This window comes from Ylistrum balloti, unplaced genomic scaffold (assembly GCF_031769215.1).
Source record: "Ylistrum balloti isolate Yb309-2 unplaced genomic scaffold, AGI_CSIRO_Ybal_v1 Utg370090, whole genome shotgun sequence".
NCBI classification, from domain to species: domain Eukaryota; kingdom Metazoa; phylum Mollusca; class Bivalvia; order Pectinida; family Pectinidae; genus Ylistrum; species Ylistrum balloti.
The window spans coordinates 860,780-877,998 of NW_026782122.1; the positions used below are offsets into that span (position 1 = coordinate 860,780).

At 35.4% G+C, this 17,219-nt stretch overlaps 1 protein-coding gene across 1 annotated transcript; it reads left to right on the top strand.

The window, feature by feature from the left end:
- The first annotated feature begins 1,354 nt into the window (after positions 1–1,354).
- Positions 1,355–16,928, top strand: LOC132549899 (FMRFamide receptor-like). The gene is made up of 4 exons (XM_060213875.1): positions 1,355–1,415; positions 9,835–10,285; positions 14,212–14,643; positions 14,868–16,928. Exons 2-4 carry the CDS (start codon positions 9,866–9,868, stop codon positions 15,114–15,116), a joined length of 1,101 nt encoding a protein of 366 aa, XP_060069858.1. The 5' UTR covers positions 1,355–1,415; positions 9,835–9,865; the 3' UTR covers positions 15,117–16,928.
- Positions 16,929–17,219: the final 291 nt, after the last annotated feature.

Consider the following 17,219-nt stretch of genomic DNA (forward strand, 5'->3'; position numbering starts at 1 on the left):
CAAAACTCTTCTTTGTTGGTAATTCTAAAAAATACACAACAGGCAAAAGTACAATAAGAATCGCGTTAAGTAATCTAACGACTGTGATGTAGAAAAAACTCTTCGTCAAATCAACAAAATCAATCTTTTGTCCTTTGAAGCCGAAGACAACAGGTATAACGACTTCCGTTTTTTCGAGCCATATGAAGAATCTAAGGTCGTGCGAAGCATTGGGAAACACATATGAGAAAAAAAGATAAATGAAGCCAAACAAAAACGAGAGATTACGGTAATCAGTATACCACGAGTAGACGGAGATGCTATACCGGGCACGCAATGATAACACAAAATGGACAGAGCAATGTCGTATGAGAAAGGATTTATCTAGAGAGACACCTACAGCCAGGAGACATTTAGGAACGTTCTCCCCCAGGCTGATACCAAGGTGAAACACGTTCTCATATGACTGGCTGGCTGTAGATGTCTCCCTGGGTGAAACACGTTCTCATATGACTGGCTGTAGGTGTCTCAATGGATGAAACACGTTCTCATATGACTGGCTGTAGGTGTCGTCATGGGTGAAACACGTTCTCATATGACTGGCTGTAGGTGTTTCCGTGGATGAAACACGTTCTCATATGACCGGCTGTAAATGTCTCCCTGGGTGAAACACGTTCTCATATGACTGACTGTATGTGTCTCACTGGGTAAAACACGTTCTCATATTACTGGCTGTAGGTGTCTCTCTACATAAAATACGTTCTCATATGACTGACTGTAGTTGTCTTCCTGGATGAAATACGTTCTCTTATGACTGGCTGTATGTGTCTCGATAGGTGAAACACGTTCTCATTTGACTTGCTGTAGGTGACTCCTTAGATGAAACACTTTCTAATATGACTAGCTGTAGGTATCTCCTAGAGTGCAAAAACTTCATTGTCATTGTAAAAGTAACCAATTTTCACTACCTTATCAATGTAGGAAAATATTGTTAGTCTGTGACGTTGATGGCAATTATTGATACATGGCTGCTGCTACAGTAACATGTCAATCGTCTCAACTCGACAGGTAAATCAACAGCATTCAGATACGAGGAAGAAAAGTCTCGGATTTTATTTCGACTATCTTCAGAAATTATCGACAACATATATGAATGAACACACCCTCCCCCATCTTTTGTTTCAATAAACAAAATAAAGACAAGTGTTCTAAGTATACTTCCTGCTGACGACCGATCCTCGGCCAAAGCGGAAGTAAATTGTAGGTCAAGCAGATGTTGAAAGTAATACAGCACTGTCTATAGTCGTACGCTGATTGGACAATTATTTAAGCGTCTCTATATAAACAGTATAACACGTGACAGAAATGACAGTCAAAGCTGGGGCTGGAAAGACAGCATTTCGGATTTGTGAAGAAAAACCCATTCGCTCATAAAGGTAAGACATAGACATATTTTTAAAACTCAAGTAACTATGCCGATTTATTGCTGACAACTGCGGATGTTAAAATGTTTGAGTTCTTGGTGGTAAGATCTCTCATGCATATTTTATGATAAATATCTAGTATCAAGGAAATTGTCGTTTAAAACCTCATGAAACATACATAAATCAGAAAAATAGATTTGGTCGTTAAGAGCCCCATTTAATTAAAAATGCAAATACATTGTTACACAGTATATTGTGTGTTCTTAACTCAATGAAAACCCCAGCATACTTTCAGTTTTTGCAATCACAACTGATGTTTAATTAAACCAAATTCTAGTGTTTAGAACTATCAATCTAATTGCCGAGAGACTGTTCAAGATAGGAACTTCATATAGAGTTTCCTTTCGGAAAAAAAAATTTTTTTTTTACTCTGCACACTATTTATTCGAAGGGGTTTCATATTGATATAACGATCTTGAATAAATTACGTCTAAATATGAAATAAAAATTGCTAAAAGTATACACTTAAAAACAACAAATTTAAACTTTTCAGCACATGAAATGAAACTTAATGTTTAATTAATACACATTCGTCTTCTTTATCTACACACAATTAACTTTAAAAAAACCCGACACCTTTAATATCGTGCCAGACTTTGCGTTTTATATATACTATCTTGTTTCATAGCTAGTTCAGCTACTTTTACAAAATGTTAAATTGTAAGCAGACGGAGTTATATAGTAATAAACGCAACACAGCTGCGGTATGTATATACACACGTGAGATTAACGGAGACTTTGTGCTAAACATCAAGGACATGACAGCCAGTAATTCTAATGATGTATCTGTACAGGACCTTGTCAATTGGTTTCTTGAAATACAGAAATTAATGGAGTGAAAAGACGAATGAGTTAACAAAATGATAACAACAACAAAAAATAGATAAATAAGATTGAAAGTTTTTGAACTCATATCATCTGCATATTGTACATTACAGACAAATATTCAGACACATCTGCCCTGTATCATTATACAGTGAACTGTCGAGAAAAATGTATCCTATTTTCTGAATTTAAATTAAAAATGGCCACAAAACGTCAGCCCGTATATAATATTGATAATAATATATATATATATTGTAATACATCTTATGTCTATTCTATTCTTTCAACATTTTTTCCCGTACGATCCTGGCTGTTTCTAGAGAAAGAAATCTGATATATACAATGAAACAACAAAAAAACTTTAGCGGCCGACGAGGATTGCCTCCGACCTTGTAATCTCCAGATACGTGTATCCTGTGAGTGGTGACAATGTGTGTACAACTGGTTCCCTTAAGATCCTGAATTTCTTAAATGCTTTATTAAGTACCATTTTTTTTTTATTATGAAATCATTGGTGTTGACTTGTAAATTTGTTAAAGTCACGTGGCGCAGTGATAACGCAGTCGCCTTCACCTAAGCGACCGTGGTTCGATTCCCTGATCCTGCGTGAAACCGATTGGGGTCACCTTCCGGAGTACGTTAGCTGCCACGGGTACTACGGTTTCCTCTCACAGAAAGAACCCGAGCGAGCAAACAAGAATGATTTATATAAACTAAAGCCTGTTTCCCCTTGTAATTGTAAATGTAAAATAAAGTTTACAGCGATTTTAATCTGAAGATGTTTGATAATAGAGTTAACACCGTCCGGGCTTGAAGTTACCATTTTTTCGTAAAATAAAATAAAAAAAAAAACGTCTACAAAGTAAGATAAGTGATTATTGTGACTCTGTTCTTTGACATGCATTGTATTAATTTTGAAAGATGGCACAGGGTGTTGGCTGGTACGGACTTCCTGTTTACGACATCGCATAATGTTATTTCGGGAACCTCTTAATTCATGTTACATTCACACTGAAAGTTACTATATTGCCACAAAGTTGGAAAAAAACACGACCCTGTGACGTATTAAACGTCTTGATCAATCATGCCTTTTTAGCTCGTGTGTTGAATTTTTATAGCAATTCGTAACTGATGACATTTTCGTTGAGCAGTGTTTAGTAGGAGCAACTTAACGAGGGTCTAGATTAATAATTTTCAAAATATATGATATATACACTTTAAAAACAAGGGATTGAAATTTCTATCAAAGATTGTACAAAAGACACAACATTAAAAACACCTATAAAGATAGATAGTGCATTAAACTGCATCATACAGCTGTAGGACTCGTCAGTGATGTTACATCATACAGCTGTTTCGCCCCTCTAGGACTCGTCAGTGATGTTACATCATACAGCTGTTTCATCCTTCTTGGACTCGTCAGTGATGCTACATCATACAGCTGTTTCGTCCTTCTGGGACTCGTCAGTGATGCTACATCATACAGCTGTTTCGTCCTTCTAGGACTCGTCAGGGATGTTACATCATACAGATGTTTCGCATCTCTAGGTATCGTCAGTGATACTGCATTATACAGCTGTTTCGTCCTTCTAGGACTCGTCAGTGATGCTACATCATACAGCTGTTTCATCCTTCTAGGACTTGTCAGTGATGCTACATCATACAGCAACAAGAAAATATATTAATCTGTGTTGATAGTCCATTTCTATCCGGATGTAAGCGGGAGGGAGAGTTAAAATCCTTGTCTTATTCTCCTTTAACGTTTTTCAGGAGTCTGCATGTAAATAATGCTTTATTTTCACATTTCGCCCTAGTTTTATTGAATCTGAGTTTGAATTATGATTGTGTTGCCATGTTGGTATTTTGTTGTTTCTGTCCTAGTTTTATTGAATGTGAGTTTGGATTATGATTATGTAGACATGTTGGTATTTTGTTGTTTCTGTCCTAGTTTTATTGAATGTGAGTTTGGATTATGATAATGTAGACATGTTGGTATTTTGTTGTTTCTGTCCTAGTTTTATTGAATGTGAGTTTGGATTATGATTATGTAGACATGTTGGTATTTTGTTGTTTCTGTCCTAGTTTTATTGAATGTGAGTTTGGATTATGATTATGTAGACATGTTGGTATTTTGTTGTTTCTGTCCTAGTTTTATTGAATATGAGTTTGGAGTATGATTATGTAGACATGTTGGTATTGTGTTGTTTCTGTCCTAGTTTTATTGAATGTGAGTTTGGATAATGATAATGTAGACATGTTGGTATTTTGTTGTTTCTGTCCTAGTTTTATTGAATTAGAGTTTGGATTATGATTATGTAGACATGTTGGTATTTTGTTGTTTCTGTCCTAGTTTTATTGAATGTGAGTTTGGATTATGATAATGTTGACATGTTGGTATTTTGTTGTTTCTGTCCTAGTTTTATTGAATGTGAGTTTGGATTATGATAATGTAGACATGTTAGCATTTTCTGGTTCTTTTTATGATCAAATATTAGTTTATGATCGCTCGCGGAGTCGGACGTGTTTGAGAATAACAAGTCCAGTATGAAAATATCTAATGGAAATTAGCTTTAACTAGTACAATAATGTGCGTGAAGGACCACCGCAGATTTACATTTTAGAAAACGGATATTTCGTTCCGGGTCCAAAGAGATCTACTTGACCTATGACAAGATTAGGGATATTTGACATTTTTTCAATGCTGTCTGTCATAATTTTTCGTTCCTCGGTTCACAACACATTTTATCTGAATGTTGAGCGCCTGCCCATTCACAGTAGTCATTGGGTCTGTTAAGAACTCAGTCTCTTGACTAAAACAACCAAAGCCTATTTTCAATCGCTGCCAACTTATGTCCATTCTACATCTACTATTATACCACCTTTTGCTGTTAGGACTGTCCATCCGCTGTCCGTTGTCATTATGATATAACCGGGCGTCATACTACATCTACCATGTCTTTGTAATGAAAATTCAGTGTGATTGCACTATAAGACTTCCGATATCACCATCATCCTTGGACACAATCTACGTATGAATGTATGACTGTTGGAAAGGGAACATGTAGCATGGAAAATACTGAAGAGAATTCGGAACATGGAGGCTAAAAATTGAAAGTGAATTCGGAATGTATAGCCCGAAAAATACTTAAGAGAATATGGAGAGTAAAACAAACAGAATGACTAAAGTTAATAGTAAATCCATGTCGTATCAAGCCAACTAAAACCTACATCAGTATCATCCCAATCATTAACTGATATATCAACTGCTAAGTGAGTTCAACACACTTTTTCCTGTCTGTTTGACCCTTGGAATGACCCACTCTCGCCTGAGATAATGTAACTGAATTTCTTACAAGAATAGATTCTAATCGAATAATCAGATAGGTTGACTGCCATCAGATCGACTCCATCTCAAGTAGTTTTTTTCCGTTTCACTCTCTCTTATTTAAAAATCCCAGTCTTAGTAAACATGTAAAACCTATATATAGAGTCAAATGTAAAATTGTCAACAAAACACCAAACTGTATATAGTGTAAATAAAATATCAAACTATCCCTACACACCAAACTGTAACTAAGTAAGCCCTATATATAGTATAAAATATCAAACTATCCCTACACACCAAACTGTAACTAAGTAAGCCCTTTATATAGTATAACATATCAAACTATCCCTACACACCAAACTGTAACTATATATAAGTAAGCACCTATATATAGTATAACATATCAAACTATCCCTACACACCAAACTGTAACTAAGTAAGCCCTATATATAGTATAACATATCAAACTATCCCTACACACCAAACTGTAACTAAGTAAGCCCTATACATAGTATAACATATGAAACTGTCCCTACACACCAAACTGTAACTAAGTAAGCCCTTTATATAGTATAGCATATGAAACTATCCCTACATACCAAAATGTAACTAAGTAAGCCCTTTATATAGTATAACATATCAAACTCTCCTTACACACCAAACTGTAACTAAGTAAGCCCTATATATAGTATAAAATATGAAACTCTCCCTTCACACCAAACTGTAACTAAGTAAGCCCTATATATAGTGTACAATATCAAACTGTCCCTACACACCAAACTGTAACTAAGTAAGCCCTTTATATAGTATAACATATCAAACTATCCCTACACACCAAACTGTAACTAAGTAAGCCCTATATATAGTATAACATATCAAACTATCCCTACACACCAAACTGTAACTAAGTAAGCCCTATATATAGTATAAAATATGAAACTCTCCCTTCACACCAAACTGTAACTAAGTAAGCCCTATATATAGTAAAACATACCAAACTCTCCCTACACACCAAACTGTAACTAAGTAAGCCCTATATATAGTATAACATATCAAACTATCCCTACACACAAACTATCCCTACACACCAAACTGTAACTAAGTAAGCCCTATATATAGTATAAAATATCAAATTATCCCTTCACACCAAACTGTAACTAAGTAAGCCCTATATATAGTATAACATACCAAACTCTCCCTACACACCAAACTGAACTAAGTAAGCCCTTTATATAGTATAACATATCAAACTATCCCTACACACCAAACTGAACTAAGTAAGCCCTTTATATAGTATAAAATATCAAACTCTCCCTACACACCAAACTGTAACTAAGTAAGCCCTATATATAGTGTGATATCAAACACCGACCACACATGACAGCTAAGAAATATATATATATAAGATCAAGTGTGAAGAATAACCTTACACCATTGTGTGCGATAAGTATAGAATGACAAAACGCTCGTAAACATGTCCTTCCCAACTACGAGCATTTTCATCTTTAAATTATTGGCTTCCTGTTTCATTTAGCACCTCAACAACCACTCCAGTCATAAGAATGTGAACAAGTACTGACGCATATTAAAGTCGGTCACATGACCACGCGTGGCTGTTTGTTATCCCAGTTATAGGACAAGTACTTATGACTTACTAACCATCAACCACAGCGTTACCTTTATCGATCCATATATAGCTCTTTTATATCCCTTTATCATGTTATTTGTCATAAGAATGTAAAACGGCGTAATTTTTTAAACAAGAGATCATCAAGAAGTACAGTTACGCTATTATTTTATATATGATTTCCAGCGGTGTATCAATTCATGGATATTTGAGTTCGTGAATTGGGAAGAATTAGAAATAAGAGAAAGGACAGATACATATAATAACCAAACTCTGAGACAATCAACTGTTTCCGCATGTACAGTAATATAATGTATTGGCACGATTGATAAACGACCTCTGATTAAAATAAAAAAACACTTTTATCATAGAATAGTCAGTTAGAGATTTGGCCTACGTAACTTCAGGAAAAGATCTAAGATTTGTGGTTCAACGCTGCCCGACCGTAGTCGTTTGTGTTTCTCAGTAAGCTGAGAAACGGACCGGTCTGTCCTGACGTGGTTATGTCCTTGAGCGAGATTCATTACCCGAATTTCTCTAGACAGCGTGTGATGGTTCTCCCGTATGTTGTTCATTCAAGTAGCTACCAGTCTTAATTCGCCTTAAAATAACACTGGATGTTCACGAGGTTATAAACCAGAAACAGGTTATCTCTTTTATCGCTTTATAGAAATCTTATGAAAGGACTGATAAGGTTTGTTTGTTATTTAATTTTATGTTGGTATGGTGTAACGATACACATTGTAGTTGAAAGGATTGTCAATCATAAAGTTCAGATGATACCGTAAACCTTTGACTTAGTGACGTCACTGAGCAGTCTTCGTTATACTCACACAAATTAGTCATAGGAAGGAAACATGATATAGTGATATGGTCATAATTTCTAAATGATATCGTGGTACTTAAAACTCTTTGATCTATCAAGATGTCAATCATAAAGTTCAGATGATACCGTAAACCTTTGACTTAGTGACGTCACTGAGCAGTCTTCGTTATACTCACACAAATTAGTCATAGGAAGGAAACATGATATAGTGATATGGTCATAATTTATAAATGATATCGTGGTACTTAAAACTCTTTGATCTATCAAGATGGAAATTTGATCACCGACATTATGTAACTGACGAAAAGGAAAAGAATTGTAGAGATGTGAATATGGACTATCAACTGTTGGTTATACAAGTCACGCGTGGGCGGTATGTTATATATAACAGCGACACACATCAATTGAGATAAGACCAATTGATAATTGTCGGTTTATATAAAAATACCATTCTACATTGCGCAAGACTTTAACATTGATCTGCTTTCGTGGGTATACAGGAGAGCCTCACGTGAAAGCATACATACATAAACACACTTAGTAGTTTAAAGCTATGAAATAGAATTTGCAAACCCGATTCGGCAATACATATGACCTATTGGCAGATTTTTGTACCAAAGACACTTTTAATACAAAACCAGAGTTAGATAAAATGGAACTAAACAATGTTTAAACTGCATTTTACATGTGATAATCACCAAGAGATGGTGATTTATAATAGTTAGACATTTGTGTCCTTTTCTTGCTTCACTTTTTTTCTTCCTTGCGTCCTCCTTGTCACCGTTTCCATTTTGTTCTTAAAGTTGAGCTTTCATCCGAAACTACGAAATCTAAAAAGGTCATATCTATTTTTGTTGATTACATCAAAAACCTTGAGACATTAGACTGAAAAAGAAACAATAAAAACATTAAAAAAAAAACAAAAATCCGATACGTAATAGACATCATTCGGCAAACCAAACCTCCGCCAAGTCATAGAAATCATTTGACAAATAAAACCTCCGATACGTCATATTGATCTTTCGGCAAACCAGAACTCCGCCAGGTCATATATGATTTAGTTAGTATGAATGTTTTTTAATAAGGAAAACATGTAATTGGTGGTATAACACAGATATTCATCGCGATACAGCAATTTTACATTACGTTACAACAGTTGACAGATGATTACATAAAATACCATCACATAAACTGACGAAAAATGACATCCAGCTCGCGACGTCATGATTGTAACATGGACAGCTCACCTGTTTAGTTATGAACAAATTTATTATTAACACAAGAGATAAAGATGAATAAGGTATGTTATTTTGAGTATTAAGATGCCTTGTTGTGGCATTTACAGTCGTTGTAAATGACAGAGATTTGCAGCCAAACTTGGTATCGGTTGCTACTTTTTAAGACCGTAAATGCTGTATCACGAGAATACAATGTTTAAATAAATTTAAATTTATCCTTCTTGACACGACAAAATGTCTCCTCACTTTAAACGTCTGATAGGGCGAGTGAACCTCTGTCCTACCAGAAAGACCTTTACGTTTCCGTCTGCGCAAATCTGCAGCAGTCGATCCGCAGTCCCCGTGACAACGCATAAGAATTTTAACTTTTCTCTATTAGTGCAAATAACAAATAACGAAACGTGATTTTGTCTTAACTTGTGAATAGAGAACATAGTAAATTACGAATATTTCTGAGACTGGGCAAACACACCATGTATCCTTTATTTACTTTTGTTCAAATGTTTATTTTCCTCTTTTTTCTTTAACAGATAAGTCGCAGTTCTGGTCAATCTTTTTAAAATGGCAAACGTGACGCCTTCCATGATTTCAAACGATACGGCAATGGATGACGATGCCATGGCGATTGCTACCAAGATGCATTGGTATTCCAGTGTCGTTTTCGGAATCATTTTCATGATAATTGGACTCACTGGAAATAGCTTATCAATCTTGGTGTGGAGACGGAAGGCGATGAGATCTTCTACCGGAACGTACCTGATTGCTCAGGCGATAGCAGATTCTGGTCTGCTGGTATTCTTCTTCATCATAGATACGATCAAAATGATTTGGCCCGAGATCGCGAAGAGTTATGCGTATGGGAGTTTCTTTTCGTACATCGGCTATCCGATTTTCTTCCTGTTTGTTGTCTGTAGTATCTGGCTGACGGTCGGGGTCACTGTCGACAGGTACATACAGGTGTGCTGGATAATGCACGCCAAGGTAAGTCTTGTTCCTTATTCATCATGCACCGCCCCTCCCCTTTCATTGAAGGTTACAAAACGTTCCCATCCACTTTGTAAAATAATAATTCAACAACATCATAATTAAAATCAAATTGCAAAACACAAAGATAAAATAAAGATTAACATGGAGTGAAGACTCTTGAAAACGTAATAGGAGAATAAAACCAGGTGTTCCGGAAAAGAAAGCATCTTCTGCTCCATCGACGTCATGTAAATCTTGGTCCATCCAAGTAAGTAATGTCCCTTTCCCAAATAAGAACAAGGAAAACAACATTATGTAACCACCAGAAACATGTACAAAATACCAATGTTAAACTTTACAATATGCAGAGTTAATATAGGCAAACTGTACAGAAAGGGATTGCAACATGTTGGAGTCAGTCCAAGTAGAGGCAATACGCATAATGACTACTGGCTTGCTTCCACTATAGTAAAACTAAGACACTTTTATTTTTTATTAATGTTCCTTTTTTTTGTTATTTTTTTTTTTTTTTTTTTTTGTTTTTGTTTTTGTTTTTTTTTTTGCTTTTTTTTTGGGGGGGGGGGGGGGGGGGGGGGGGGGGGGGCGGGGGGTAGGGGAGGAGGAAGTTTTTCATTGATTCAGTCCAATCTTTTACAATCAATAATACTGATCGTTATCCTGTTCGACACATAAGGCTCTTTGACGTACCATTAGCAAAACCTAATTTACATGACATTCATTTTTTTCAAGAAACATTTCTGAATGGAATGGTCCATCTTATTGCTTGTTTCCCTCAGTGACACACGTGCCATTAAACAGCTTTTGTTACAGCCGGTTACTGATGCACTTTCCTAATTAACCTCTTTTCACTATTTAAAGACATTTCCTCCTTATCTCCTTTCTACTCTATATAATTCTTTACCACTAGCTCTTGAAACATTCATTGAGAGTTCCAATACACTTGATGCGAATATAGATTAATCCATTTTAAGTTGATTCAGAGGTCCATTACCGATACTGGACGCCTTTTTTTAAGCTGTCTGACCTCGAAGTCACAATTACAATAAGATGAATTCGCATACTGAAGTTATGGTAATTATTACTGAAATAAAATTGAGTTTTTTTTTAAAGTAAAACCAATTTTCATGATGCAATACTTACCATTACTTTATGGAGTCCCACCCTTTCCTCCCTTTTCTTTCTCTACCTGGCTACCCCTTTGATGGGTTCCATAAAGATTTTCGAGGAAGGGAACTTTGGGTGTGCTTGTCAACCCGGTACAGGAAACTACCTGTCTTCATTTAAAGGGACATTTTGCCTTAATCTTGACGTAACTATACATTAAATTTTCACTCATTAATGATAACTGGTGGTAGTCTCTTCTTTTTATCTATTTATTCATTTAAAAAAGAACAACATGCTAAATTCTTATATTCCAGTGTCAGTGTTATTGAATTACATTCTAAAATTTACTGACCATGTGATTGATGTGTCTGTGCACTTGTATATTATTGTATTGAGCGGTATTTCATAGGCTGTTTGTCATCAAGCTGTTGACAATAAAATGTTCTGAAATAACGAGATATCCACAACTTACAGTACATTCTATAAAACAATAAATGTTTAAGATCTTTTCTAAAACATTTATATCTTTGTATTTTAAAATTGTATTACTACTTTCATGTTTCTTTGTTTAAATGACGCTCGGCTCAAAGAATTTTTAACATGATATATCTATTTTTTTTAAATCACAGTTTATTCTCAAGTTAAATGCCCCCTCTTGTCTTATCGGATAATTAATAAATATTGATTCGTCTGTTTTAACATAAATAACAAGGCAGTGACCTGACGGTTTTAAGTATCTTAATTTCACATCTTTTACGGAAGTCGTTCAACTTCCAAAGATCATAAAAGTTATTATTCACATTTCATGTCACAACAGCAAAGCACTTAAAAGTCAGTGGAAATATTATCAAATACAGCCAAGCAAAGCTATTCCGAAATCGTAGTTCAGTTCGTTTCACAAGGTTACGAAACCTAAATTATACGAAACGAAATTGGCATTCTGAAGACATTCTCAACGAAATATGATTACTATGATGTTTGGTATCATTAGTCTGAGGTGAAATAGACAGCAATAGGCAGCATACACGTGCACTCTGTAATAAATACCGAATGAAGAAGTTCGAAGAACTGGGTATTATTTCAACCAAGCATTAAAAAATCTTAGTCGTAGCAAATAATTATAATGATACGTCATCAAGTAAAATTTGAACGTTGTATTGTCATATTAAAGTTGAAAACAAATGATAAACGTAGTCTGAGATTAAAGGTTTTTTTTAAGACGGAAAGAAATCGATAGAAAATTCCAAAAAAAAACAATGACAATAAAGTACTGGCCCATTAAGATGACAATACATTCTCGGTTACAACCCGTTAGCTTGACTCCAGTAAGTCTGGGTCTTTTTATCTTCTGGTTCTAAAAACCGCAATAATCGTTATATTAACGACATATAGAAACTACAATTACGAAATAATGTGTTAATGTTTTAAGGTCATAATCACGTCACGCGCTATTAATGTAAGACAACCACGGAAATAGGTACTTTCACCGTATTTGTTTTAAAAACCATTTTACTCGCCGGAATGTAACATTTCAATATTTTTACAATTCTACATTTTTTTTTATTTGCTGTGATCTGCCTGTGTGTTTTTACGAGGAAAGATCACGAAGTAAGAAATAAGAAATCATTCCACGTAAAATTTCTAGACAATACAATATAAACCCAAATACACAGGAAGCAGATGAAACACGCGACAGTCCTATAATTAATTAACGAGTTAGATGTCGTTAAAAGGTTTTTAACCTGATTTATTGACAAGAGTTAACTTACATTGTGTACAGTGAACGATACAAATGTTACTACCGGGTACTTGTATGTCAAACTTTTTAACTGCTCCATTAGAATACATCACAAACAAGGAAGTTTAGCCTTTCAGGTTGTTTACTTACGAGAAATGGGTCAGGGACACGCATTCGCATCAAATAACAGTGTTACATAACAACTTACAAAAAGCGAATTTCACTCCTGTTTCTAATATCGAGCTCGTCGCAAATCGCTTATTTCATTAAATAAATTCTGAATTTACTTCCGAAAGGAAAGGAGTCGAGTATTAAAGTGCGTCTAATCTAAGAGGACTGTAAAGCAATATAAACATACAAATACGAGAAAACAGTTCGCTGTTGTGTTACTCGTTGAAGTTGAGAAAGTTATTGTATTTGTTTGAAGCACGACTGTTGCACACTTAGTCACACAACAGAACACTAAAACCCTCAAGATCGACGACGCGCACAAGCACAATTCCAATGTTGACTGTATGCTGTTTGCGTGATATGATTTCGCTCAAACCTCATTTAAGACTCTAAGTCAAAGAGAGATCAAATTGTAGAGATCATTTGAATCATAATGAGTGGGCCCATCGCCTCTAGCACGTGATCGTGTATAGCACAATGTTGCAGCTGAAATAGCTTTCGTGTAACCATTTATACTTTGTTCAATGTTGAAGAATGCTGGGGTTGCCTTTATTTTCACTCCTTTTTTATGGTCACTCCGGACACGTTTTCTATAATTAAGTGTGATATTCAAATTCAAATTGAGTTAAATATAGCCGAAACGTAGTAAAGGCGTTGTTTACTGATTGTTTTGCCAATTAATGGACAATGACACGTGGTACATAAATTCCTGATTGGATGTTATAATACAAGTAATATACATCGTTTCCAAACAATACTTAGTCAACATTTAAAAGTGGCATCACTTCTGAAGAAAGATATCATTCACGAATAGATAAACATACCAACAACAAATGTGTGTGCTATAATTGTGACAAATGAATATGTATGTACAATTCACATGTGTCTTTCACATACTATTTTACAGACGATGTGCAACGACAAAAAAGCTTACACAGGCATTGGTATCATCACATTTCTGTGCTTCGTCATCAACTTGCCGCATTTTATGACGTACCAACCGCTATCCGCGGACATGCGCGGTCCTGATGAAGCAGCTTTCGGCCCAACAGAGTTTGGAGCTGGTGAGGGAAGCATGCGTTATGAATTCTGGGTCCACTGTATGTTCCTCGTTCTGGTTCCCTGGGCATCCATCTTCATTCTGAACATGCTGATTATCCGTCAGGTTTCCAGCGCTAATAAACGAATGGAGGACAAGAGGAGTTCTTTCGCTAGCGAAAAGGGCAAAAGGTCAGAAAGCCAAATCACCCGCATCCTCTTGACAGTGACCTTCACCTTCCTCGTGCTGATAGCTCTTCAGTGCATCACCCAATGCTTTTTCATGTTGAAGAATGCAAAGGTTTGTGTTGAAAATTTGTAAATATCTTAATGTCGATTTTCACAACAAAATAATAAGAAAAAAATCATAGTATAAGATCATCTGCTCAGTGAAAAATAATTAGCACATTGTAATTCGTGGCACTGAACATATGTAGGTACATTTTCTTTAACTCACGCGATCAAAAAGGCAATGCCATTTTCCCCCTGAATAATTTTCTTTTTTTTCTCTCTAACCGGTACCAGGGTGACAGAAGGATCATCAACGAAGCCTTTGCTGTGGCCAAGCTTGGAATCGTCATCAATTCTTCAATCAACTTCTTTCTCTACTGCTTAACTGGTCGACGCTTCCGGAAGGAACTTGGTCATGTCCTGTTTCGTAACTGCGCATGTGCACGGAGTCACATCAACATGCACGAGTCGAGTACAAGCGACAGCAGTAGATCAAGCGTCCAAAAGAGCAAGTCGTCCCTGACATCTTCTTCAAAGCTCTAATTACGACAACAATGACTTGTGATCTGAGACACAGGAGTACACGTTTTGTTACTTAATATTCGTCAGTCTTTAGCTTTAAACGTACGTGTTCCATAAGTTTACAGTGTTAGAACTTCGTCCAATGATAAGATGATCCAAAGGAATTATTGAATATGAGAAAATAGATTGTCCTAGTTCTTTTAAATTCGCTATCTGCTACCACAATTAACAGCGAATATTTGTATTCAAAACAAAACCAGTGTACAGGGCAAGTTCAAAAATGTGAATTTTGTAAATACATTTGCTTGATTTAGGGACTAAATGCACGCTATTGTTGTTATCGGCTTTGTTTTATCTGTTAAAATATATTTTTTCATTAATCAAATATTGATATTGGTTTACATGTGTTTTGTTTTCATATTTCCATTTTCATATTAATATTTTAGCGAAATATTTTGTAGTTACTCAACCTAACACGTTCGCATGAACTGGAACGATGAACATTTGGAAATTGTCCACCAACTGATATTCGAAATATTGACCAACGAACGTTATGTTAATGCTGGTACAGAAAATAGGGAAGTTGTGAAATGAAGTACTTAGCCCCGGAACTAAATGCTCCGAAGTCTAGGTTTTATCTATTAATCAAAATTGGATATCTAAGTTGATAACTGAAACTTAATCTCGAAATAATTATTAATTTCAATTCCTAATGCCCATCGGAGGTATTCTCGTAGCAAAGCAGAAGCTGCATTGTAATGTTTATCGAGGAGGTATTCACATACATACAAATTAATATGTTATGTGTCCTTGGGAAGTCATGGATTCCTCAATATTTTCACTACATAAATATTTATTGATTTGTGTGTCTAATCACAATAGTGTACTACACAAAGGTTATTTTGTGAGTGTAGTTATAATTAATTCCGGGTTAACATAGATCAGGTATTCCAAATAATACAGATAGTTAAATTATTCTGACATGCTATCAACTTCTAAGTAAGCCATTCGGCGGGTTTTCGCGATAGAAACAAAGCAAAAGGGCGAGGTGACAGACATCAGTTACAGTAGCTTTTGGTTAAACCCATCGCTTTTCGTCACAAAAAACACATCAAAATAAAACCAGACTTATATGACGGCCACAAGCGATAAAGACTGAGTACAGCTAGGTATATAATTACTCATTATTGTCATTACTGTACGATAGCTATGTAACTGAAGTAATTCGCTGTCATTTATCACGTTCACATCGCAGGCGACAATGGATCAGATATATGGACTCCGAGGTCAATATTACATGAAGTGGCGTATCGCCATATTCGTCCCTACAGGTCCGCTTGTTGTCAGTAGGGAAAACTCGGGCATTATGAAAGGAAACCTGTTTCGATCCTAGAATTCATTGATCAAGTTAGGATAAAGAAATTGAACTAATGACGAATTTTGTAATATATGAAGAACATTTCTTTTGAAAATTACCTTTTGCACTTAAAATTCTATGTATTTTTCGGCATTTACGCGTTTTACTACAACTCAACTGCCATATAACTCCCTTTGTCTACATTTCACAGATATTAAGCCAACACTGGCGTCATTTTCGTCAACTTTTTTTTCAGTATTTTTTTTTATTTTGCTCTTATCTTGCTATGAACATTGGCTAGCATCATAACAATATTTTATTGAATACGTGTATTTAGATATGCTGTTGTCTATATGACGTACCAGACATTTATTGTGTTTACATTTACCAGAAAGGCAGTTAAAATCCACTAAATACGACATTGCGAAGTTTGTAAATGTATATATTTTATCTTGTTAATAAAATGTTGTATCGCATTTCGGTTGTGGTTTGTATTTATCAGAATATTCTTCTTTGGTCTCTGAAAGTGATTGACTAGCTTACTTTGTGAGTGTGATATGAACACAAGTTTAGTTGATATGAAACAGTACCAAATACGATTTCTAACATGTTAACTAATTAAATGAACTGAAACATATTCAATGAATACGCCATCATGACCACGTCACGTGATCAATCATACTCTTGACTGCCATTTTTATTGGCTGAAATAAAAAGAGAGCAACCCCGTTAAAAATTCCAACAGGATCAAGGTCTGGTGCCTCTAA

Coding starts and splice junctions, on each gene's coding strand:
- LOC132549899 (XM_060213875.1), top strand. CDS start 9,866: ATGGCAAACGTGACGCCTTCCATGATTTCAAACGATACGGCAATGGAT. Junction 10,286..14,211: donor GCTGGATAATGCACGCCAAG/GTAAGTCTTGTT, acceptor ACTATTTTACAG/ACGATGTGCAACGACAAAAA. Junction 14,644..14,867: donor TCATGTTGAAGAATGCAAAG/GTTTGTGTTGAA, acceptor AACCGGTACCAG/GGTGACAGAAGGATCATCAA.